The sequence below is a fragment of the Microcaecilia unicolor genome, chromosome 2, assembly GCF_901765095.1.
Source record: "Microcaecilia unicolor chromosome 2, aMicUni1.1, whole genome shotgun sequence".
In the NCBI taxonomy this organism is placed as follows: domain Eukaryota; kingdom Metazoa; phylum Chordata; class Amphibia; order Gymnophiona; family Siphonopidae; genus Microcaecilia; species Microcaecilia unicolor.
This window is the reverse complement of record NC_044032.1, coordinates 324,925,852-324,949,257: the sequence shown is the minus strand read 5'-3', so window position 1 is coordinate 324,949,257 and position 23,406 is coordinate 324,925,852. Positions and strand designations below refer to the sequence as shown.

Sequence of the window (23,406 nt, the reverse complement as noted above, 5' to 3'; positions counted from 1 at the left end):
CCGGGACGGACCGCCCCCACCCCCTTGGTACGCCACTACCCTCAGCCTGTTCCTGTCTTTTCAACTTCCAAGGTATTGACTCCGCCCCTCCCAGCTCACTTCCTCACAGGGTGGGATCAGTGCTCTTAAGGTGGCCCAGGTTAGTTAGAGAGCGACTTTTCTTAAGGATGAGGGGAAGTTCTATAAACCCCATCATAGGGAGGACTGTCTCTACAGTCTTTTCCCACTTGCACAGAGTCTCTGCTATTTTGCCAGATCTCTCTTCTGCTTCTGAAAAGGGGGGCCATCATGCAAGGCAGGTGGATGAAGGGCACTGGAACTGGGGGCTGAAAAGGAGGGTGGGTGGAATAAGGGGGCTAGTTCTGGAATTGGGGGCTGAAAAGGGGCAGGGGCTAAAACTGTGGGGTCTGGGGGCTCAAAGGGGACAAGGAGAATGTGGCTGGGGCTGAAGCTCAGTAACTGGTGGGAGAAAAGGGATGGGGCTGAAACTAAGCTGAAACTGGGAACTGGTGGGATAATGGGGCTGGAACTGGGGGCTGAAAAGGGGGGCAGGTGGGTGAAGTGGTCTGAGGCTGGAACTGGAGTCTAAAAAGGGGGGCAGGTGGGATAAGTGGGCTGGGGCTAAAACTAGGGGCATATGGGATAATGGGGCTGGAACTGGGGGCTACTACTACTACTACTATTTAGCATTTCTATAGCGCTACAAGGCATACGCAGCGCTGCACAAACATAGAAGAAAGACAGTCCCTGCTCAAAGAGCTTACAATCTAATAGCTGAAAAGAGGGGGCAGAGAGAGAGAAAGAGAGGACAGACCCTGGATGGATGGGAGAGAGAGAGAGAGAGAGAGGGCAAATGGTGGATGGAAGGGGCAGAGAGAAAGGGCAGACAGTGGATGGAAGGGAGAGAAAGGGCAGACAGTGGATGGAAGGGAGAGAGAGAGAGCAGACAGTGGATGGAAGGGAGAGAGAGAGAGCAGACAGTGGTTGGAAGGGGAAGAGAGAGAGAGAGGGCAGACAGGGGCAGATGGTGGATGATGGAAGGGGCAGAGATAGAGGGCAGACGCAAGATGGTAGGGAGAGAGAGGGCAGACGGTGGATGGAGGGGAGAGAAGAGAGAGGGCAGACACTGGATGGCAGGGGCATGGAGAGAGAGAAGGCAGACACTGGATGGCAGGAACAATTTTTTTGGCTCCACGGCAATGATGCTGATTGTCTTGGCACCATAGAATGACACTTTTTATTTTTTCTTGCAGTATAGTCAAATGGAAGGGAGAGAGTGAAGAGAAGATGAGGAAAGGAGAAACCAGAGACAACAAACTGTAAATAATTGTTTTTTTCTTTTTTTGCTTTAGGATAAAGTAGCTGTGCTAATGAATGTTTATAAATAGAACATGAAAATAAGGTCATCTTTTTATTGGACATACATTTTTACTAATTTTCGGAGAACAAAACCCCCTCCTCAGGTTTTGGCCTCTGAAAGCTAAATGTATTAGTCCAATAAAATGGTATTATTTTATTTTCTAGATTTGTTTTATTTCTATTTGTTTGTAAAGTGGTGAAATTTACATCTGCTGTCTTTATATTTTGCACAGTACTAGGGGACATTTTCTGTTTCTGTGGTGTTGCATTGTATGCAGAATCTGGCTTTTTGGGGGTTCAGTTTAATTTTTGTCTAAATAGAAAGTTTATAGTTACTTATTCTATATTGTATTAGGGCAGTGGTGTTCTGGTAAATTTTTAACAGGCTCTCTCCCCGGTCCACCTCGGCGCCCCCCCCATCCACCTCTGCGCCCCCCCCCCCCCAAAAAAAAAATTGCAGAGCTGGCTATACCCGGGGGGGGGGGGCGGCGGCCAACACATTACTCTCTCCAGGAAAAAAAAATTAAATGATCCCAGGTTCCAATCTAATTCATGTTTAATATGGGATAAAATGCCACAATAAGTAAATAAATATAAACTTTTAACGTTCAGCACCTGATTCTCAAAGTGGACATATTCCAAACACTATAATGAAAATAAAATTATTTTTTTTCTACCTTTGTTGTCTGGTGATTTTGTTTCTCTGATCATGCTGGTCCAGTATCTGATTCTGCTGCTCTCTATCTGTTCCCTTGACTCCGTTTCCAGGGCTTCCTTTCCATTTATTTCTTTTCTTTCCTCCTTTCTTCTTCATTTCCGGTCCTCCGCATACTTGACTGTTCAGTGGATCCAGCTTCTGCCTATTTTCTCCATCCATGTGCAGTTTCTCTCCTCACTTCCTTTTCTCTCATCTAATCTCCTTCCTCTATCTTCCCTCCATGTCCAGCATTTCTTCTCTCTCCCTTCCCTCTCCTCCATCCATGTCCAGAATTTCTCTTGCTCTCCCCTCCATCCATGTCCTGAAACTCTCCTCTCTCCCCTGCCCCCCCTACCCATCCATGCCCAGCAGGTCTCTCCCCTGCCCCCCTCTACCCACCCATGCCCAGCAAGTCTCTCCCCTGCCCCCCTCTACCCACCCATGCCCAGCAAGTCTCTCCCCTTCCCCCTCTACCCACCCATGCTCAGCAAGTCTCTCCCCTGCCTCCCTCTACCCACCCATGCCCAGCAAGTCTCTCCCCTGCCCCCCTCTACCCATCCATGCAATTCTCTTCCCTGCCCCCTCTACCCATCCATACCCAGCAATTCTCCTCCCTCCCCTGCCGCTCCGAAGCATGTCCAACGATGTCCTTCGCCCCCACCCTCCGTCGAAGTGCGCACTATTTAAAGCCCTGCTGCGTGCTGGCCATCTCCAGGCTTCCCCTGCTTGCTTCGGATGATGATCGTGCCTTAGTCCCGCCTTCGCGAAAAAAGGAAATGACGTCAGAATGAAGGTGGGACTAAGGCACGAACATCATCCGAAGCAAGCAGGGGAAGCTTGGAGACGGCCAGCACGCAGCAGGGCTTTAAATAGCGCGCGCTTCGACGGAGGTAATTTAAAAAAGACGGAGGGGAGGGTGGGGGCAAAGGACATGGTTGGACATGCTTCGGAGCGGCAAGGGAGGTAAGTATGGCCTGTTATGGCGCCCCCCTGCCATGCTTACCTCCCGCAATGGAGCCGGCTCGCCCCCAACAACAACCGGCTCGCAAGAGCTGTCAAAATTTAACGAGCGGCTCTTGCGAGCCGGTGCGAGCCGGCTCCAGCACACCACTGTATTAGGGTGTATCTGTGTCTGTGAAAAAGACATCGCTTTCAGTTGGCATTGACTGTGCAGGATCGACTATTTTTGTTTTACAATAGGTGAATTGATGTTCTAGTGCTCACTGAAGTGTTTAAGATGCTTCCTTTTCCTAGGTACACCCTTGTGTGACTCATAGAAATTACTGCTTATTGTATGGTAGAATTGTTCTTTGAGTGTTTTGTATTCTTGGTATGCCTAATATTGGATTTTGGAGGGGGGTGTTAAAAAATGACCGGTGTCAAATACCCTAGGTATGCCACTGCTGCGTAGCACATCTATCTCCTGATGTAAAAGGATTTTGCTAATGATCCTAAACCTCTATACTGGGAGATACTGTCACTTCCTCCAGTGTTTGAATATTTTTGGCCCCACGGCAATGATGCTGATTGTCTTGGCACCATAGAATGACACTTTTTATTTTTTCTTGCAGTATAATCAAATAGAGTGGATTTTGTTAATTACGTAAGAACATAAGAATGGCCATACTGGGTCTGATCAATGGTCCATCTAGCCTAGTATCCTGCACTCAACAGTGGCCAATCCAAATCACACTTACCTGCCAGAAACCCAATTAGTTGCAACATTCCATGCTTTTGGGGCATGCATGGCTCCAAAACTTTATTAGAGCTTTTATTCTGTTTCCTTAGGACATGTATATTTTCAATATTTTTTGCATAGTAGTTTTACTGTTTATACTGTTTTTATGATAATCAACATGTACTAGCCCCATGGTCATCTGTTTCTGGTGCAAAGAAAAACACTGGGGAATTAAGGGGCATCTACTGTAATCTCTCCAGTGGAACACTGCACAAAATAATCAAATTTCTCTAATTTGGATGTTCCCAAGGGCAACCAGAAATATGAATTCCCCATTTGTTTTTGCTTAGTCCCATCCAAACCATGCCCAGACAACGCCCCCTTGCTATTTGCATATATTTGTGTTTTGGACATGTATATCTCACTTTCTAAAAACAGGATTTTGAGATATATAGAATATACATATCTAAATACTGTTTTTTGGATATCCAAAATGTGAATATGGCTTCTAAAATGGCCACAAAAATGTCTTTCTTTTGAAGAGGTGAATTTCAGTCACTTTGAAGGATCTGCTAGCTCAAGTGCCAATGAATCTAAAGTTGATGAAGCTGATGGTAACTTTCACCTATGCCTTTCCTTCTCAAAGGTGTGGCTCACTTCATTCTTATTAGTGAGAATAAATGAACTGGAAGTCACTGACTGTTGGTTGACTATGAACTCCTCAGTTGGGCTTCTACTTGGTAGTTCCTCAGCTTGTCTTTGGATGACCTTTTTTGTCGTCTTCCTTTTCCTGCTTTTTCAGCCTCAGAGTTTTTTTCCCTCATTCCAACCAGTTTGGGCGAACTCACTCAGATATACTCTCTACTTCGCAACTAGTAAAAAAATGAACTCCACTCACCAACATATGCCCACATCACCCATCTCTCTTTTCCTCTCAAATGATCCTGCCCCCTCTTACAAGACACCCCCTCTCAGCATCTTTGCCCCCTTAACAGCCAGTCACCACAAATCTGTGAGGAACCCTTTCAGCCAGCAGATGATCATCCTACCTATTGTTGTTGCTGAAACAGCAGAAACTAGTACTGCTAGATCTCCACACATGTGGATGCATGGCTCTTTTTACTACTACTACTACTACTTAACATTAGGGTTAAGCAGAACAACAGTGCATGTCTCCAGCCTTGTGAGCAGGGGCGTAGCCAGACAGCAGACTTTGGGTGGGCCAAGGCAAGAAGTGGGTGGGCACCAAGTGTTCTCCACCCCACCAAATGCTTCTCTCCACCTTGGCAGTCTGCAGCAAACATGAACTGAAAACTGAGCATGCGCAGGTGCCAGTATCGTGGAGAGCAGCATTTTCGTTACCATCAGGGGGAAGTCTTCAGCTAGCAGAGATTGGGATCCCCACCAGCTACTGCTAAACGTATACTACTGTTGGGTGGGCCTGAGCCCTATGTGGGTGGGCCCCGGCCAGGGGTGTGCTGGTAAATTGTTAACAGGGGGCTCTCTCTCGCCAGCAAAGTAAAAGAGAATTCAGGAGGGGCCCAAGCCCACATTTTGGGATCCATTTGTTAAAGTAGCCATGGAGAACCGGCTCCCAAAATTCTTAAAAACTTAACAAACGGCTCTCAAGAGCCTGTGAGAGCCTGCTCCAGCACACCACTGGCCCCGGCCCACCCAGGCCCACCTGTGGCTACGTCACTGCTTGTGAGACTTGTATTGAGGTTCCTTTCTGTTTCATGCAGCTTAAAGCAAATGCAGAGGTAGTGACAGCAGTTGATTGATGAGAACATTTACAACTAGTTAGCCCTGGGATTACTACCATATTGCAGGTAACTTTTTGCACAGGGCTGTACTGGCGATTGTTCTGTTTAGTTTTTTCATTTTTTCCTACATTTTTGAGCTCCCCCCCAAATGCCTGTGCTCTCTGCCATGTTTACCTTGCTGCTCCAGCTCTGCCCTGTTATTTCCAGATTTCCCTTCAGGATCCACAGATACATGTTTGTGTTTTTATGTTCTTTGAAGGCTCCACAGATACACATTTGTCTAAAGGGATATCAGAGTCACTGTTCAGGACAAGTCAAACTTACCAATTCCTTTCTGTGGCAGTAGGGATCGATACTCTGACAGATAGTGCAAATAAGGCTTCTCTGTACTGATTTCATAGTATCTAATGTTTCCATCTCCCTGCAGAGAACAATAATAAAAATATTTTGATACATTGCTCTCCCTCCTAAATTGGAAACACGGGTTACAAATTCTGAATTTAAAACATCACCTAAATGGCTGAATTAAGTATCGTACTAATACAAAAATGTAACAATGCTCTACTGTAAGCATTTTTGGGTGAGCTGGTGCAGATGGTCACACAAAGCATTACTATACATTTGTATCCACTATAACAAAGCAACAAAAGGAGACAAAAACTCTTTTTTTCAGTTAGATAGATTGTTGAGTCTGAATTCCAGCAATTTGATTTTCTGACATCCAGGGTGCTAATCCCTGGAACATTATTTCACTGATTAAGTGTTCAGAGTGCTTGAGAAAAACAAATGCATTTTAACTTCTAATATCAGTCCTCTTCTCTAACTAGAATAGTAGTCCCTTTCAGAGGAGATATGTGAGCTTTCGGCGTTGCTGTTTTGGTGCAGCTATTTCAGCACCACTGTTAGGCCACTGGACCTTTTGGCTGCAAGAATTTTTGGCGCAGGAATTAAGGACACCCAAATGACAGCATTCAAGTCCTCCATCCCTCCTCCTGAACTGACCTCCGATATGCATCGGGAGTGGAACCTGTGCCTGCACACTGGGGACCTTCAGCAGATGGGAAATGTGGATTGCCCCAGGAAGTGTCTGTGAGGGGGGACAGAACAGGCTTCCTGAAGAACCATCCTTCCTCACAGGCCCCACTTGGTGCAGCCCACTTCTCCCTTCTGCCCAAGGACTCCCCCTATTTCTGACACCTACCGGAAGTTAGTGCGGGGGAGGGGTAGAAGTACAAGACTTTTGGATGCCACCATTTGGGTGCCAAAAATTCTTGCATCAAAAGTCCAGCACCCTAACAGTGGTGCTAAACTAGATGTGCCAAAATGATAACGGACAAAAGTCCTGCTTTGGTAATAAATACCTTGGCCACTGAAGACTGCTGCTTAAAAATCTTAACCACCATTCTGAATTCTACGACAGGATGTTCATGTTTAAAGTCCATGAAGGTGCCTATTTTATATATGCAACGTGGAGTGACATTTTTGAAATGACGCCTAAGGTAAAAAAAAAAAAAAAAAAAAAGCTAAAAAAAAAATCACCTGATAATGGACGTTTTCATGTGTTCCAAAATCAGCCCCCAAAATGACCAAATTTAGGAGGCACTGGCTGACTGGCATAGACGTTCTCAGATAGTCATGTTCCCTGTTGGAAAATTACTTAGTGGCAATGACTACATGAGGAAGTGGCCCCACGGTGAAGGATGCCCCTTCTGCATCTTTTTCATATCTAAAATGTCCATATCAGGTGCATGTGGAAGGGCGTCCTCTAAAGGGGACATTTCCCCTGCAGAGAGCCAGCTCCCGGTGTTGAAGTGCCTCAGGCACCACAGACACTTGTTTAACTGCCATCATATACTGTGGTCATGAGGGCCTGGAGGCTGATTAGGAGAACCCTGGAAAGGTGAGTGTACTACAGTGCTGCAAGGAGCCCAGCATCAGCCATTTATTGGAAGGGTCACAAGCAGACTGTGAGTTGGTGGGAAGGTCATCAGGCCCTTCTATGTCCCCAAGGGACGTATTTGTAGAAAAGGCAAGAACATGTCACCCATGCCCATATGGCCCCCTCCTCCCCCTGCATGCAAGGCTGAAATGAGGGACTGCACATCTCTGACCACCACCTAAGCTCAGGTCTGTTGTTCCACGCCTACGTAGATATATGCATGGTGGCGGCAGCTCACAAATGCACACCCTACAAACCTAAATCCCACATGCCATGCCTGATTATGCATCACCACCTCCTTGCCAAAATGCAGATGTCACCAAGAAAGTACACCAACCCATCCACAATCCTCAAGCCCACCTAATGCCACCCAGCACCTCTGACCATTCAGTTACTGCACACCTCCTAGCAAGCCCCCAATCTGGCTGCCCTCAGCTGTCACAGGCTGGCTGAAGAGCATAGCAAAACATGTTATATGGGAATCTGGTCTATCAAGCTAAAAGGGGGCCACCACCTGTCTCTTCAAACCTGTGTTGTCCAGACACTTTGGAATCCACTGCAACCTCGAGACACTCAGGTGTTGGTTCTGGCGCATCAGGAGGGAGGACAGGGTGCTCATTCAGCGCATGAGGGAGTGCCTGAGAGACCAACGTAAGTGCCAACAACATAGCAACTCCATAACAGCCAACTCCTGGAGCAATGCCTGAGCATTCAGTAACCCTCAATAGAATGTGGCCATGGCCCCCATATCCAGAAAAATGTGTTGAAGCCAGCACCAAACCATTGAGATGACATGGGCAAGGGCGGGGGAGGGGGAGGGTTAGGGGCCAGCACCCTTCTGTGGGCCAAAATAAAAGTTCACAGCATGTCACATACATAGTGCATAGCAGCAGCAGCAGCAGCAGCTATGGTAAGGAAAACAACCAGCAATCATAAGTACCTGCAGTGGGAATCAAGCCCTGGTCCTCTATCTACAAAGCTCACAACCTCAACTCCTACACTATCCACCTTATAATTGAAAGAGAAAAACGCCTAGATTTCGACCCAAATCGGGAGATAGACGTTTATCTCACAAAAACGAATAAATCGGTATAATGGAAAGCCGATTTTGGACGTTTTCAACTGCACTCCATCGCGGAAGCGTACAAAGTTGACGGGGGCATGTCGGAGGCGTGGCGAAGGTGGAACTGGGGCGTGGTTATCGGCCGAGGAGAGATGGGCGCCTTTCGCCCATAATGGAAATAAAGTATGCGTTTGTAGCTAGAATTTAGGGCACTTTTCCTGGACCCTGTTTTTTCACGAATAAGGCCCCAAAAAGTGCCCTAAATGACCAGATTACCTCCAGAGGGAATCGGGGATGACCTCCCCTGACTCCCCCAGTGGTCACTAACCCCCTCCCACCACAAAAAATGATGTTTCACAACTTTTTATTTTCACCCTCAAATGTCATACCCACCTCCCTGGCAGCAGTATGCAGGTCCCTGGAGCAGTTGTTAGGGGGTGCAGTGGACTTCAGGCAGGTGGACCCAGGCCCATCCCCCCCTACCTGTTACAATTGTGCTGCTTAATGCTTAGTCGTCCAACCCCCCCAAACCCACTGTACCCACATGTAGGTGCCCCGCTTCACCCCTTAGGGCTATAGTAATGGTGTAGACTTGTGGGCAGTGGGTTTTGAGGGGGATTTGGGGGGCTCAACACACAAGGGAAGGTAAAATTATGTATCATACCTGATAATTTTCTTTCCATTAATCATAGCTGATCAATCCATAGACTGGTGGGTTGTGTCCATCTACCAGCAGGTGGAGATAGAGAGCAATCCTTTTGCCTCCCTATATGTGGTCATGTGCTGCCGGAAACTCCTCAGTATGTCGATATCCAAGCTCCATCCGCAGGACTCAGCACTTAGAGAATTACACCCACAAAGGGACACTCTGCCCAGCTCACCACCGCCGAAACGGGGGAGGGGAATTAACCCAGCTCATCCCCACACAAGTGGGGTAGGGGAATCCGTCCAGCTCATCCCCGCGGAGCGGGGGAGGGACACCACCCCGCCGATGCGGGGGGGATCTGGCTTATCCTGCAACCGCGGGAGGAGCTGACTGACCCTAACACCGCCCTAACACTGGCTGCATCCAGCAGCATGACACTAATTGCTTCACTATACTGCACCTGTGGGTGTTGCCTGGGTTAGCTCTCTCTCTCTCTCTCTCTCTGTGCTGGCTGCTTCCAGCATGACTCTAATTGCTTCACTACACTACATCTGGGTGTGGGAAGCCTCTCTGTGTTTCACTGTGTTTTCTACCTGCTCTATGGTTTGTGCCTGAACAGCCTCCGTAGTTACTTAGAGATTGCTGCAGCTGCGCCTCTGGTGTTGAAGGGCTTTATTAAGCACTTAGAGACTGCAGCCCTTGCCTTTGCATCGTCTAAGGTCCCTGGTATGTGTTTGCTTAGTATGAGTTCCTAGTGTATGACTGGTTAGCTTGGGCATAGCTTTCCTGTTAGCTTGTGTACAGCTTCTAGTCTCCTGGTGTTTAGCTTTCTGGTTTTACCGTGTGTGTTTTCTTTTGCTTCTGGAGCTTCAGCCCTTGTTCTGTCTGTTGCCAGTACTCCTTGATACTGGAGCTCCAGCCATAGTCTTGCTCCTTGACCTGACCATTACTTTGAACCTGACTACTGCTTTGCTAGCCGCCCGCCCAGAGATTTTGCTTTGAACCTGACTACTGCTTTGCTAGCCGCCTGCCCAGAGACTTTGCTTTGACCCTGACTACTGCTTCGCTAGCCACCTGCCTACTGCTGGAACCCGGACATTCCCTGCCTGTCTGCCTTGCTTTCGCCTAGGTGCCTGGGGGCACTTCTGTATCCTGATTCCTGTTGTTCCTGCTTGCAAGTTCCAATTCCGGTTTTCCTGTAAGCCCTGCCGGCTGCCCAAACCTGAGGGCTCAACCCTCGGGGAATGGTGGCTAAGCATATGTGAAGCCTAGGTCCAGTGTGTTCCTGTCCAGCGGGTTCTGGTCCCGTGGGTTCCAGTCCAGTGCTCCACTCCAGCGTGTTCCAGTCCAGTGGGCTCCACTCCAGTGCGTTCCAGTTCAATGGGCTCCACTCCAGTGTGTTCCAGTCCAGTGGGCTCCGCTCCAGTGTGTCTCGGTCCAGCGGGCTCCACTCCAGTGCGCACCCGTCCCATGCGTTCCAGTCCTGTGTATTCCTGTGTAGAACTCCAGTCCGGGGTTCCAGTCCAGTCTTGTCTCGTCTCTACCTTGAAGGTGACCTTGCCTGCCACTGCCGCTCCACGGTAGTGGTCCAAGGACTCACGAACCCAGTGCTCCCGGGGAAGAAGCCTGACAGAATGCCAAGGTCCTCAAGAACGCGACAGCCTGAACCTGACTTTGCCTCCTGAATTGCTGCCTGTCCGGACCTCTGCCTGAACCTGACTTTGCCTCCTGGATTGCTGCCTGTCTTGACCTCTGCCTGATCTTGACTTTGTCTCCTGGATCGCCGCCTGCCTTGACCTCTGCCAGGAACGCGGCCTGCCTTCACTACTGGTTGACCAGGATCCCCATTGTCTCCTCACAGACAAGACAGGTACTTCCCGGGTAGTCTCTTCCAGCCCAATTTCCATCGAAGTCCTGCCGGCCGCCTGAATCTAGGGGCTCAACCTCTGGGGAACAGTGGTCACCGCATGTGAAGCCTTGGACCTAACCGACTGCCTGTTCAAGGACCAACTCCTTGCCTCTGGGCCCGGTTCTCTGCCCTGGGATCGGCATAAGGGCTCACTTCTTGGGTCTCTGTCTGATATTCAAGTGATCAACCGAGACAGACCGTGACAATAAAGTACATTGTGATCATCACATCACCATATATCAGTGGTTCCCAAACCTGGTCTTGGAGGCATCCCAGCCAGTCAGGTTTTCAGTATATCCACAATGAATATTTGAGATAAATTTGTATGCAGTGGAAACAATGCATGCAAATCTCTCTCATGAATAGCCATCATGGGGATCCTGAAAACTTGACTGGCTGGGGTGCCTCCAGGACTAGGTTTGGGAACCACTGCCATGTATCATTATACCATTTCTTTTTTATCATCCTAGATATGATTGATAATCTTTTTTTGTGTCTGATGTGCGTTTATTTATCTGTTCATGTACACCACCTTGAATGACAACGTTGACAAGTGCAAAGTGATGCACGTGGGAAGGAGGAACCTGAATTATGGCTATGTCATGCAAGGTTCCGCTTTAGGAGTTACGGACCAAGAAAGGGATCTGGGAGTCATCATAGATAGAACGTAGAAATCTTCCGCTCAATGTGCTGCGGCGGCTAAGAAGGCGAACAGAATGTTGAGTATTATTAGAAAAGGGATGGAAAACAAGCATGAGGATGTTATGGTTCAATAATTTTTATTGGAGAATCACAAGACAACATTTGTTGAGGATCATGTACAATTTTGCATATCTGACATAAGTCCTGACAGCATCTAAGTCATTTGAACACATTGCCTGTCAAATGGCCCTTCTATGTTCTCTGCCGCTCACCTCTACTTGTACCTCATTGCTGCTCACTCTCCAATAACTTTTTACAATTTTCTCCCCCCCTCCCTCCCATCCATCCCCTCCCCGTGCCCCAACTCCCCCCCCCCCCCCCCCCGGAATTCGCACAGTTATGATCCGCAACCTTCACGCTTTGGCCACATGACTTCCCTCTCAATCACATGTTCATTATCTGCCATCTGGCTTGGGCCATCAAAGTCAACCAGAATGGAGTCCAACAGTGCCAAAAGTTTTTCCTGAGCTTAGGCTCCTTAGTTCCCAAGGTTGTTCTCTCTGTGCGCAGCAGGTGGATCATCTGTCCCCTCCACTGGGGAACTGCAGGGCCCTCTATGGACAGCCACGCCAGTAGGATTGTCCTCTTTGCCACCATTATAGTTCTAGATACAAACACCCAGCACCCCTTTGGCAGGTGTCCTATCAACCGGGGTTGTCCAAACAACAGCTGAGCTTCCATTTGCCAACGTATAGACCAAAGGTCAGCAGTCTGCTGTGTTAGTGTTTTCCAGAAAAGTCTCACACATGGACATCTCCAAAACATATGGCCCAAGGTCGCCCCTTCAGTTTTGCATTTGGGGCACGCTCCATCCGGCGACAGTCCCATGTGGAACGCTCGTCTCGGGGGTATGTATGCTCTCATTGCGAACTTGAATTGGAGTTCCCAATAGTATGTTTGATCTGTGTTCTTACGACAGCCTAATAAGTGCTCCTGCACCAAGGCTGCTGTGATTTCCGCTCCCAATTCTGTGCTCCATCTGCTTGACAGTGTCTTAAAGTCTGGCTCTGTTGTCATATTTTTTAAGTGCCTATGGTAGTACGTTAGTGGGACTTTCTGCTGTGCTCCTAGTGAAAGTGCTGATCTCAGCTCTTCCTGCACGTCCTCTGTCAATGCTTCTTGTGGGAGACTTGCAATATAATGTTTTAACTGATAATAGTGGAACCAGTCTGAGGATCTCAAAGCAAACTGATCCCGAAGGTCCACCCATGGTTTGATTTTCCCTTCTTCATCTATGGCTTGCAGGAGGAACTCCAGCCCATTGTCCTTCCAACGTTTAAAAGCTGCATATGTCTGTCCTGGCGGAAATTCCAAATTGCCCCATATTGGGAGGTAAGGGGTCGTTCGAGCTGAAAATCTGTGATGCCGGCAGAGCCAGCTCTACACTGCTTGTGCCGCCGGCAGCAGCTGAGCCGCAGCCAACAAGCTAGTCTCTCTTTTACTCTTCCTATGCAGCAAGTAACTAATGTGCCATTGTTTCACCTCCTCCAGCTCCAAATTGGTTGTGGTAAAGTATTGGGTATGTCTCAGCCAGTCGTTTAGGTGTCTCAGTCCGCTGGCAATAGTCATGTGATGCAAGTTCAACAGTCCCAAGCCTCAGAATTCCACCGGCAGGTGCAGCATCGACAGTGCAGTTCTTGGCTTTTTCCTCGCCCACAGGAAAGTCTGCAGAGTTTTGTTAAGTCTCTTTTCATCGGCTTTGGCCAAATACAGAGGTAGCGTCTGGAACACATACAGCCACCTGGGCACTATCACCATATTATAGAGAGCTATCCTGCCCAGGAGCGAGAAGGGGAATCCCTGCCACATCTGCAGGCTCAATCTTGTGTCATTCAACAACTTTCTCACATTCCATTCATACATTTGGGGGAGCTTTCGGGGTATCTTAACTCCTAAGTACTTAATGGCCTCTGTCTCCCATTCCATAGGTAACTTTAGTCTTTGCCTAATCGTATCTTCTTGCAGCACCTCCATTGCCCTCGACTTTCGAATATTCAGTGTGTAACCCGATCGGGCCCCAAATTCTTCCACCACATGTAATATCCTAGCTACTGACTGTTCCGGGTGCTGTGTGATCACAAGTAAATCATCAGCAAATGCCAGGGCTTTAACTGTACCACCCTCACCCCTCCATCCAACCGCAATTCGCGGAGTAATGGTTCCATTGCCAGCACAAAAAGGAGGGGCAAAAGGGGGCATCCCTGCCTGGTTCCTTGTCGGATCTCAAAGGACTCCCCCCTCACTCCGTTCACCAGTACTGCTGCCTGGGGGTTATCACACAGCGCCCGCAATGCGTCCCCAAACCACCCCTGTAATCCCATGTAGGTGAGGAGCCCGAACATATACCTCCAGTCCACCTTGTCAAACGCCTGCTCGGCGTCCAGACTGAGGATCAATGCTGGCTCCCGTTCTTTCTGGCACTTTGCCATCGCCAGCAAGAGGTGTCTGACATTGCTTCCTGCTTGCCTATTCCTCACAAAACCCACTTACTCTTCTCCCCTATAAGATCAGGGAGCAGTTGCCCCAGGCGTGTGGCGAGTATGCGGGCCAAGATTTTTACATCAACATTAATCAAAGAAATAGGTCTATATGACCCGGGGAGTGTCCCATCTTTCCCCGGCTTAGGTATCAAGGTAACTAGGGCTTCATTCGCATATAGCGGGAATTCTTTGTCCTCAATTACTTGCTCCAGGTATTGCCCCATCGCCTCCAACCCCGGTTTTGGTAAGATTTTATAGTATTCTCCCATGAAACCATCTGGTCCCGGAGCTGAACTTAGGGCCAACTCTTTGATGGTATTCTGCAATTCCTTTCCAGTGATGTGGCTATTTAGCAGTTCTATTCTGCGTCTGGAGCCTAGGCAAGCCTACCTGTTTTAAGTAGGCTGTTAAGTTTCTATGTTCCTTCCTCGCGCCCCCTCATAGAGCGTACTAAAGTAATCATAGAATACCCGGCCCTATGTCCTTGCTTTTGTGCTTTAACACCCCCTTGTGGTCCTGTATTGCCAGTATTGCTCTTCCTGATCCCCCTGTTTTAATCAGTGTCGCTAACATAGTGCCAGTTTTATTGCCAAACCGTTGTAATCTGCATTTATAGTACGTTAAAGTTCTCGTAGTTTGGCTATGGATAAGGGTGTTAAGAGTCACCTGGGCGGCTAAGTACTGTTCCTTATTTATCGTGGTCGGGGCTCTTATATATATTCCTTTAGCCTTCTGAAGTTGGGATTCCAATTGCAAGATTGCTCTAGCCTGCTTTTTCTTACGCGCTTGGGTAAATGCTATTATTTCACCTCTTATGACCGCTTCTGAGGCCATCCAGTACAGCTTTGGGTTTGTCGCATGCTGTTTGTTAAACCTCTCATATTCCTCCCATTTAGTGTTTAAGTAATTTGCGAATTCCCTATCTCTAAGAAGGTGCCCCGGGAATCTCCAGCCCCTTGCCTGTTGATAATATTCTGGGGCCTCTATTTCCAACCACACAACCGTGTGGTCCGATATCTCTGTGGGACCGATTCCTGCACTCCGCACCCATGGAAATGCCCGTCTGTCTATCATTATATAATCTATCCTCGAGCTGGTGCCGTGTGCCCTAGATAAGTGGGTATAATCTTTTGTTTCTGGATGCAAGGCCCTCCAGGCATCCGCCAGATTTAAAGCGTTCATAAACGCCTGGAGGGCCCCTCTCCTTCTCTCTCCCTGCGGCGCTTCCTGTGGGTTTGTGGTGTCTATCTCAAGGTTTGCCACTAAATTAAAGTCTCCACACACCAATAGTTTCAGCGAGGGGTATGGGGCACACTGTTTTACTATAGCCTGAAAAAAGGTTGGGGTGTAGGTATTAGGGCCATACAAGGAAACCACCAGGTACTCCTTGCCCTGGAGCCACAAATATACCAAGACATATCTTCCCTGGGGATCTGCGGGATCAGCTCTGCTTTTGCCGCAATGCCTTTCCTGATTAAAATAGCTACTCCCCGTGATCTGCCGTCAGCCGGGGCTGAGAAGACTTCCCCCACCCACGACCGTTTCAATTTAGTGTGTTCTTCCTCCGAGAGTCGGGTTTCCTGGAGGCAAGCCACATCCGCCCTGTGCCTCTGCAAGGCCTGTAATATTTTTGATCTTTTCACTGGTGTTGCTATGCCCCCTACATTCCAAGAAACTAAACGAATTGCCTTAGCCATTGCTGCTGAATATTTTGAACCTTCGTTGCTGTACTGTTATTATATACGCATGGGGCACGGGCGCCCAGCCTCGCCCGCCACCCCTTTGACCTGTGTGAGCATGTAGCTGCGGAAAGCTGCGTTCTGCGACATCCCTCCCCCCATCCCTCCCCCTCCCTGTCTTCTCTCCCTTACCATCCCTCCCTCTCTTCCCTCTCTACCCCATGCCATTTCCTAAGTGTCTCCCACTAATAGGGGGTGTTGGCCTCGTGATTTCAGGTCCCCCCTCCCCCCTCTTGGATCGTGTTTTCCCTAAAACCTCATCTCCCAGTTGTGGTATCTGTGATTCCAGGCCATTCTTTCTCGTGTCATACTCCTGTCTCTTGTTCTATCTAATATCATGTCCTACCCCTGAACCATCTCTTATTATAGTAATTTCCATTCACTCCTAAAATCCCTTGATTACTTCCCCCTTTCCGTTTCCACTCTCAGTCACCTCAACCTTTCACACAACAACTTAATTCTCCTAACAGTTCTTATTTTATTGTTCAATAGTTCCTCCCTCAAAAGCCAAACGGCTGTGTTCCTCACCAATCCCGCCCGGGAGCTTGTGCCATCTGGTTTATTGCCGTGCCACCTGGACCGTGTCGCCTTCAATTACTCTGGTCCACTCCCAAGGATGGTTCTTTTTTAAGTAAATCTTGTGCTTCCTCTGGGGTTCGATAGGTCTGCCATCCACCCTCTTGTAACACTTTCAGCTGGGCTGGGTAAAGAAGCATGAATCTTTGTTGTCTCTGAGCCAGGTGGCGGCACATGGGAGCGAAGGCCTTCCTGCGCTCTTGTAATGCTGCGGAATAATCTTGAAATATTTTCACTCCCGCGCCATCGTATGCCAGGGTGTCCCATTTTGCTCTGGCACCCCTCAGGATTTCTTCTTTGTGGAGAAAATTGTGCACTTTAATTATAACCGCTCGGGGTCTATTTCCCCCTGCTGTTTTCCGCCCCAACCGGTGTGCTCTTTCCAGGCACAATGGTCCAAAACTGTCTGAGAGCGCTAGTTCCGTTTTCAGCCAGCACTCCAATTGCGTCGCTAGGGACCTGTCCGGGATCGGTTCGGGTATGCCAATCAAGCGCAAATTCGATCTTCTCGACCGGTTCTCCATGTCATCTAAGTGCTGTGTGTGTTTCTGCAGCTCTTTCCGCAAGTCTTTTATTATCACATCCTTGGTTGCTCCCGAGTCCTCCAGCTCAGCCACTCGGACCTCCAGCTCTCCTGTTCTGCGTGTCGTTTCGCCGAGGAGAGTCTCGATTCCTGCCATCTGATCCGACAATTTTTTGAATTGGGGTTCAAGCGATCAACTGAGTGAGCTGCAGCGGATGGAACTGCGGAGGCGGGCTTGGTGCCGGGCCCTGCGCCATCTTGTTTTCGGGCCCGTGCTGCTCTGCGCTTTTTTTTGCCATTCTGCTTGGCGTCTCCCTCATTTCGCGGGTAACAAAATGATCCATAGACTTTCCCCCGCAGTATGTGCCGGCGTGGGTGAGGTTCCACAGAGTTTTTCCGCTGTTTTAATCATGAGGGGAGAGGGGCTGTCCCGGAGAGATGGAAGACATGACTTCCTCCCTCAGACCATCACGTGACCCTTGCATGAGGATGTTATAATACCGTTATATCGCTCCATGGTGCGACCGCACCTGGAGTATTGTGTTCAGTTCTGGTCGCCTCATCTCAAAAAAGATATAAAGGAATTGGAGAAGGTGCAGAGAAGGGCGACGAAAATGATAAAAGGGATGGGACGACTACCTTATGAGGAGAGGTTAAGACGGCTAGGACTCTTTAGCCTGGAGAAAAGGCGGCTGAGGTGTCATATGATAGAGGTCTACAAAATAATGAGTGGGGTAGAGCGAACAGATGTGAAGCGTTTGTTTACGCTTTCTAACAATAATAGAACTAGGGGACACAAGATGAAATTAGAATGTGGTAGGTTTAAAACAAATTGGAGAAAGTTTTTCTTTACTCAGCGTGTGGTTAGATTCTGGAACTCATTGCCGGAGAAGGTAGTGACGGCAGCTGGCCTTGCTGAGTTTAAAGGGGGTCTGGACAGATTCCTGAAGGAAAAGTCCATTGATCATTATTAAATTCTGGGTTTTTGCCAGGTTCTTGGAGCCTGGATTGGCCGCTGTCGGAGACAGAGTGCTGGGCTTAATGGACCTTTGGTTTTTTCCCAGCGTGGCAATGCTTATGTACTTCAAAAAGGCAGTAAATAAATCCTAATAATAAATAAATAGAAAAATAGAGGAACTAGATAAGGCTGTCTCCCTTCCCCATTATTATTTTAATTATCTCTAGAACCTTTTTTACAACATTTTTGAGATAACTTTAGTATTAAAGGAGTTCACATAGATTGGGATGAGGTTAAAGTGCAAGCTTTAGTGGATGACATATTTCCAACAGCTTGCAGAACTTACCTTAAACTATACTAAGGCAGGGGGCGTTACAAGATGGCCGCCTGAGTACTGCTAGAGGAAACGAGTGGTAGCTGGAAACTTTTCCTCTCAACAACATGCCACATACCAAGAGAAAAGGGGCGACGAAAAGCGTGTTGCCAAAGGCTATGTCGTCGACCCCAGTGCAGCAGTCGCTCGATAGACTCTGGCAGAATATTCCACCAGTGACCAGCATGGCGAGCCCGCTGTTGAGCCCCGATGGAGGAGAGTCGGCGTTCCTGGGCTGCGAGGTTTCTCTCACGCCGCCGGAGTTGGTCCCGCCTCCTTGCCCTGCTTCGACTCGAGGGCCGGAAACCCCGCTGGATGCGGAAGGCGCTGCTGGTGGGATTTTGGTCGGCAAGGTACTTCGAAGATCGGACGAGGAGGACTTAGGGTCCCAGGAAGAACTGGGAGAGATTACCCTGATGGCGGTCTGGAAGGCAGTACAGGCATTGACGTTAGCTGTTTCAAACTCAACAAAAGAGTTTGCTGTAATAGTGAGTAAAATTGAAAAATTTGATAAATCTTTGGAGAAAATTAAGAATGATGTGGATGCCCAAACACAAAAGACACATGAGGAAATGACTGGTTTAAAATCCTCAGTGACGAATTTAATTAAGGATAAACAAATAATTCATAGGAAAATCGAGTCAATGGAGAATTATAATAGACGTTTGAATTTGAGACTTTTGAACTTTCCCATTTCTCCTTTATTGAAAGCAAATGAGCTATTTTCAATGCATTTGAAGGATATCCTGCAGTTGCCAGATTCAACTTTACCTCCTTATACAAAAATATATTATTTACCTCAAAAGAAAGTTTCAACTGTAGATGTTGCAGGATTGTCACAAGGGGAGACTCGGAAACCTCAAAATTTAACTGCATTTCTTGAGGACTCGAATTTTGAGATTACAGACCGAGGAACATTGTTAGTTCACTTTGTATTTGAGAAAGATTTGAATCATGTGTTTAAGTTATATTTCAAGAATTCTGTTAAATTGTTTTATGGACAAAAAATTTGGATGTACCCGGATGTTGCGGAGGCAACTCAGGAGAGAAGGAGACAATTCTTGGATTTAAGAAAGAATGTAAAAGCTTTGGGAGCATCATTCTTGTTAGCTTATCCCTGTAAGTGCAGAGTTAACTACCAGGGAAATAAATATGTTTTTTCTAAACCATCACAGCTAAAAGTTTTTGTGGAAGCTAAGAGGATTCAGACCCCCACAGTGTAATAACATCAGACCAATTAAGACAGTTTGTGGAATAAAGGTTAGCTGATTAATTTAACTAAACAGTTATGTTTATAAAACTTCTCCTCATGTTTCTTAACGCCCCCCCCCCTTCCATAATTGAGGTCTAAGGAAGAATGAAAATTGTCATATTTTAGACACGGAAGTGTTTTGTAAGTGATTCTTGATATTATTTCCTTCTGTGTTTCCTATGCAAGTTGTTGTACTTGTGAAATTGAAAATCAATAAAGAATTAAAAAAAAAAAAAAAACTATACTAAGGCACAGGCTATTCTCTGGGAAGATTAAACTATGGGGAAAGGGTGTTGAACTATTTATATGAGTTACTGTATATACTCGACTATAAGCCAAGGTTTCTGGGCCTTAAAAAAGGCCAAAAATTGGGATCTCAGCTTATAGTCAAATCGGCACACATTTCAAATTTCAAGTTTATTTCGGACTTTCTATCCCACTCATCAACTAAATGTCTAAGCCAGTAATTTTCAACCTTTTTCATCTTGCAGCATACTTACAAGGTGCAAAAATTGTCAAGGCACACCACTGGAATCTAACCCATATCTGTCCATCCCCGCTAAGGTCCATTCCATCCCCACCCATCCCCGCAAGTAATCTCCTCCATCTACACCCATACCTGTAACCTTCAGAAGTAGATATTTCATTTAGTTATGCTACTGAAATACATTAGAGCATCTATATAACTGCTACTGGGAAACTGGAACAAGACGGATTGTTACAGATTCCTACACAAATACCACGTGCCAGCAGAATCCTTCACCTCAGTTGCAGAGGCAGAACATGACTTTCTCCTGATACAATAGGGAACCTCAAGAAACATGTAGATAAAAACTGAAAGCAGAGATACTGGACTGCATGTCGTGCAACACAAGAGAAAAGAAAAGAAAAGAAAGAAATGCATACACCTGTACAATGCAAAATGAAGCTGATAGTCTTAAATTCTCAACACCTACATAATTCAATCACTAAACTGAAAATAAAATCATTTTCCCTACCTTTGTAGTCTGGTGATTTTATTATTGCAATCATCTTGTTTCCAATCTTTGGTTCTGCTTTCCTCTGTTTCCAGGGCCTCCTTTCCATTTACGATTTCTTTTGTCACTTCCTGCCCCATGTCCGTTTGACCCTGATCTTTCACGTTCAACTTACTTCAATTTCTCTGCCTCCTTCTCAAATCTATCTTGTATTCCCTCTCTCTTCCCTTCATGCGCAGCCTGTCTTCTTCTCTTATGTGCGGCCTGTCTCCCCTCTTCCCATCCATTCATGTCCAGCCTGCCTCCCCTCTTTTCTCCCCTTCCTGGATATGTAGCATGTCTTCCCTTTTCCCTTCCCTTTATGTGCAAAATTTCACTCATTTTCCTCTGTGGTATTGTCTCTCCTCCTCCTTCTTTCCCCACAGTTCCTTGCACCTCTCCCCCCCCCCCCCCCCCCCCCAAGTCCAGCACCTCTTTCCCTCTCTGTGTCCTCTCTCTTTCTCACCCACCTCATTGCATCTCTCTCTTCCCTAACTGCTGTCCATGTCCAGCACCTCTCTTTCTCCTTGCCTCCCCTGAGGGAGTGTGAGAAAGAGAACAGTTCTGCATGGAGGCAAGGAGGGAGAGCAGTGCTACGTCTCTCTCTCTCTCTTTGCCCCCTCCTCAAACAGCACTGTTCTCCTTCCTTGCCCCCATACAGAACTGCTCTCCCTCATTCTCACACTCTCCGAGCCCCAGCATTTCCTCTTCTCAACCCCCCAGCACCTGTCCCTTATTCTCAAACATCCAGCCCCAGTCCTGCACCTGTCTCTCATTCTCAAACTCCCCAGCCCCAGTGCAAAACCTCTTCTTTATTCTCAAACCTCCAGCCCTAGTCCAACATCTCTCCCTAGTTCTCGAACCCCCAGCCCCAGCATCTCATTCTCAAACCCCCATTCCAGCCCCTTTCCCTTACCATCAATCCCCCATCTCCAGCATCTCCCTTTCATTCTCAAACACTCAGCCCCAGTCCAGCACTTCTCCCTCATTCTCAAACTCCCCTCCTCTGCTTCCCATCCTCAAACCTGTCTTTGAGGTCACCCACAATAGACCTCACAGCTTCTCTTCTCCAGCATCCCGCCCCCTTCTGACTCAATTTCCTGCTTTTTTGCCGGCAGAGCAGGATGACGTTGTATCACAGGGGGGCAGGGAACCAGAGAAGGAAAGCCACAGGGGACCTTGGGCATGAGTTTGAAGGTATGAAGGAGCAGGGCAGTTTGAGATTGAGGGGAGAGGTGCTGGATCGTGGACAGGGAGGATAGGGGGTGATATACTGGACCGGGGAGAGTGCAAGAAATGGCAAACCACGGGGAGAGGACTGGTCCCCAAATGTGTTGAAGAGGGATGCTCAGCATGTGAGAACAGCTGAATGAGAAGGGAGTTGAACAATGCTGGTCTAAGCAGCATGTAATATAAATTAGGGGAATAGAGTAGAAACAGGGATGCAGGGAAATACAATACCAACAGAAAAGAAGGAAGAGGAACAACTGTGTAGTCCAGGCTTACACTGGTCATCTCCCCACTAGCACTTGTATGCCTCTATAAAAAGGAGTGTTTTCAGATCTGTCTTAACTTTTTCCAGGGACGTCTGAAGCTTGAGATGTTGGGGCAACTGATTCCAGAGCTCTGGTCCCTGAAGAAAAAGATCAAATGTCGTATGGCATATGGGCAACTTCTCTAAAAGAGGGGACAATAAGTTGGTTTTGTTGTGACGACTGAAGTGGTTTAACTGGGCAGTACAGAATTAAATGTTGGGCAAGGAACAGGGGTCTATGGGAAGTCATGATCTTATATACTAGCAGAATTACTTTATATGTGATGTACTGTGAAACTGGTAACCAATGAGTCTCCTCCAATAACGGTGTAACATGATCGTATTTCCTATGGCCAGTAATAAGTTTGATAGCAGTATTCTGAAGCACTTGGAGGTATTTAATTTCTTTGACCTTAACTCTATTATAGAGAGCATTACAGTAATCGAGCCGGCTCAGTGTGCGGCAGCAGCCAAAAATGCAAACAGGATGCTAGGAATTATTAGGAAAGGGATAGTGAATAAGACAAAAAATAATATAATTACTACTACTACTACTTAATATTTCTAGAGCGCTACTAGGGTTACGCAGCGCTGTACAGTTTAACAAAGAAGGACAGTCCCTGCTTGAAGGAGCTTACAATCTAAAGGACGAAATGCCTCTGTATCACTCCATGGTGTGACCACACCTTGAGTATTTCATTCAATTCTGGTCAGTGTATCAAAGAAGAGTGACCAAAATGATAAAGTGGATGGAACTCCTCTCATATGAGAAAAGGCTAAAGAGGTTTGGGCTCTTCACCTCAGAAAAGAGATGGATGAAAATCCATCTACAAAATCCTGAGTGGTGTAGAACGAGTAGAAGTAAATCGATTTTTTTTACTCATTCCAAAAGTATAAAGACTAGGGGACACTCAAGGAAGTTAAATGGAAATACTTTTAAAACAAATAGGAGGAAATATTTTTTCACTCAATAAATAGTTAAGCTCTGGAACTGTTTGCCTCCAGGAACTTTCCAAACCTTTTTGTAAACCCAGAAACGCTAACCGCTGTTACCACATCCTCTGGCAAAGTCCATAGTCTGCTATTCAGACAGACATGGGGAAGCAACTGCTTGCCCTGAGATTTGTAACGTGGAATATTGCCACAATTTGGGTTCCTGCCAGGTACTTGTGACCTGGTTTGGCCACTGTTGGAAACAG

General features: G+C 47.2%; 1 protein-coding gene across 2 annotated transcripts in view; it reads right to left on the bottom strand.

Annotated features, from left to right (window-relative positions):
* CORO2A (coronin 2A) overlaps positions 1-23,406 on the bottom strand; it is a 467,084-nt gene that overhangs the window by 86,590 nt on the left and 357,088 nt on the right. For both annotated transcript variants that reach the window (XM_030194343.1, XM_030194344.1), the window contains exon 8: positions 5,822-5,918. In XM_030194343.1, the coding sequence (XP_030050203.1) occupies positions 5,822-5,918 (97 nt within the window). The remainder of the gene's footprint in view (positions 1-5,821; positions 5,919-23,406) is intronic.